Source organism: Opisthorchis viverrini (genome assembly GCF_000715545.1).
Source record: "Opisthorchis viverrini unplaced genomic scaffold opera_v5_1936, whole genome shotgun sequence".
Lineage (NCBI taxonomy): Eukaryota > Metazoa > Platyhelminthes > Trematoda > Opisthorchiida > Opisthorchiidae > Opisthorchis > Opisthorchis viverrini.
In genome coordinates this window covers 1-1,554 of record NW_008753970.1, presented here as the reverse complement: position 1 = coordinate 1,554, position 1,554 = coordinate 1, and the positions used below count along the sequence as shown (strand labels likewise).

The window sequence follows — 1,554 nt, the reverse complement described above, 5'->3', positions numbered from 1 at the left end:
TCTTGACATTTAGCATTCCTTGCCTCATGTTCGTTGGCAGTGTACTGTGGCGACGCACTAAAATTTGAATCGGAAATGTAACCAGAAATGTGGCGTCACAGGAATGAATGTTGCAGAGGCTGGGACAGGCTTTATTAATTTGACTTTCCCTGCCTCAATTCTGATCGCNCTTTATTAATTTGACTTTCCCTGCCTCAATTCTGATCGCTTAAATTATTGTTCAAAGTTAACAGGGGTGTTGATTTGTAGTAACCAAACCGAAATACATCTATTTATTCCATCTCTTAGGAGAATTTAGTCGGTAAAATTCAAAACGAATAAAATTTAGTATGACAGCGGAGAGGGTGGTATCAACTTGGCTATTAGACCAATGAGTGTAAGAAATAACGTCTTTTGTGTCGATTTCTTTTGAAATACAGTGACTGCAAGAAAGCAGATATGGTTTTCTAAACCCCTGAAAAATACTAATTTCATACTGGACCATTATTGACTTACCATTGGTTTGATGGACTGGTGATGATGGACTGATGACTGGACAACCACCTGAGTTACCGTGCTACATTCGTCTGTTATATATACTCTTTCAAAAACCAGGTATCACTTCTTTGTTCGGGAATGGATCGTGTGGACGTCACATTCGCAGGAAAGTAGCTCGGGAACTGAATTGGTTTTGCTGGTATTAGTAAAACCAGGGAATAAACTTGTAACACTGAATTTCTGTCAACAAAACGTAAGGTTGTAGCCTATGCTTACAATAACCTGTTTTAGTGCACTCGTTCCACTTATACTTGCTGACTTTTTCCTTGGATAGGTTTTGCGTTCCAATTGCAAAATGGTTCTGATAGATTTAAGCCTTCATCGAATGAAGGTTTTAGTGTATTTTTGATATCAGTCTTGCTCCGACTAAATCAATAACAACTCGAGTTCTGGAGCTTGTTCAGGAGGAATCTCGTTGGCTTTTGTACATACGTTAAGAAAAAGCCCATTTTGTTTTCCTTAAAAGGGTAGTTGCATAGCTTTTGACACTTGCTGAACCCCTGTAACGGGGTCCACAATCGATCAGTTTTGTGTGTTTATGCATCAATGAATATTAGGCTGGGGAAAACGTGGAACGTCTCGAGAAGTAGGGTTACAAAAATCACTCTTGGCATTAAAATGCAAATTCCAGTTCAAATTTGCCATTTATTCAAAACATCCACCTCTGTGCAATTCGTTAGATAGTTGGTATCAGATCGATATTTTACCCAGTTTGCAAACCGATGATCTATATCATCTATTTATGTAATTTCGTCTCCATTTGTCTAATATTGTTGTTAGACTATCGATTTCTTGCATATTTTGAAATTAGGTTTTGTCTGCCGAGTTTGACGAGGATGAATACTCCTTTCTGCTTACTGTTCAACTTGAAAAGCCAGGGGCACCAAAACGCCGAAAACCGCTCAGAGAAAGAATACGAGAACAAAGTGCTCCTCGTAAATCTCCCGATATGGAAGACACAAAACCTGTGAAGGAAACCAGACCGACAACGGCAAAGAGTGAGCAGGCGACCGCATC

At 39.3% G+C, this 1,554-nt stretch overlaps 1 protein-coding gene across 1 annotated transcript; it reads left to right on the top strand.

The window, feature by feature from the left end:
• Positions 1–1,348: 1,348 nt before the first annotated feature.
• On the top strand, positions 1,349–1,534 carry T265_12201 (hypothetical protein; the record flags this gene model as incomplete). The annotated part of the gene is made up of 1 exon (XM_009179336.1): positions 1,349–1,534. A coding segment is annotated over one exon (135 nt), but the record flags the coding sequence as incomplete, so codon positions are not given.
• Positions 1,535–1,554: the final 20 nt, after the last annotated feature.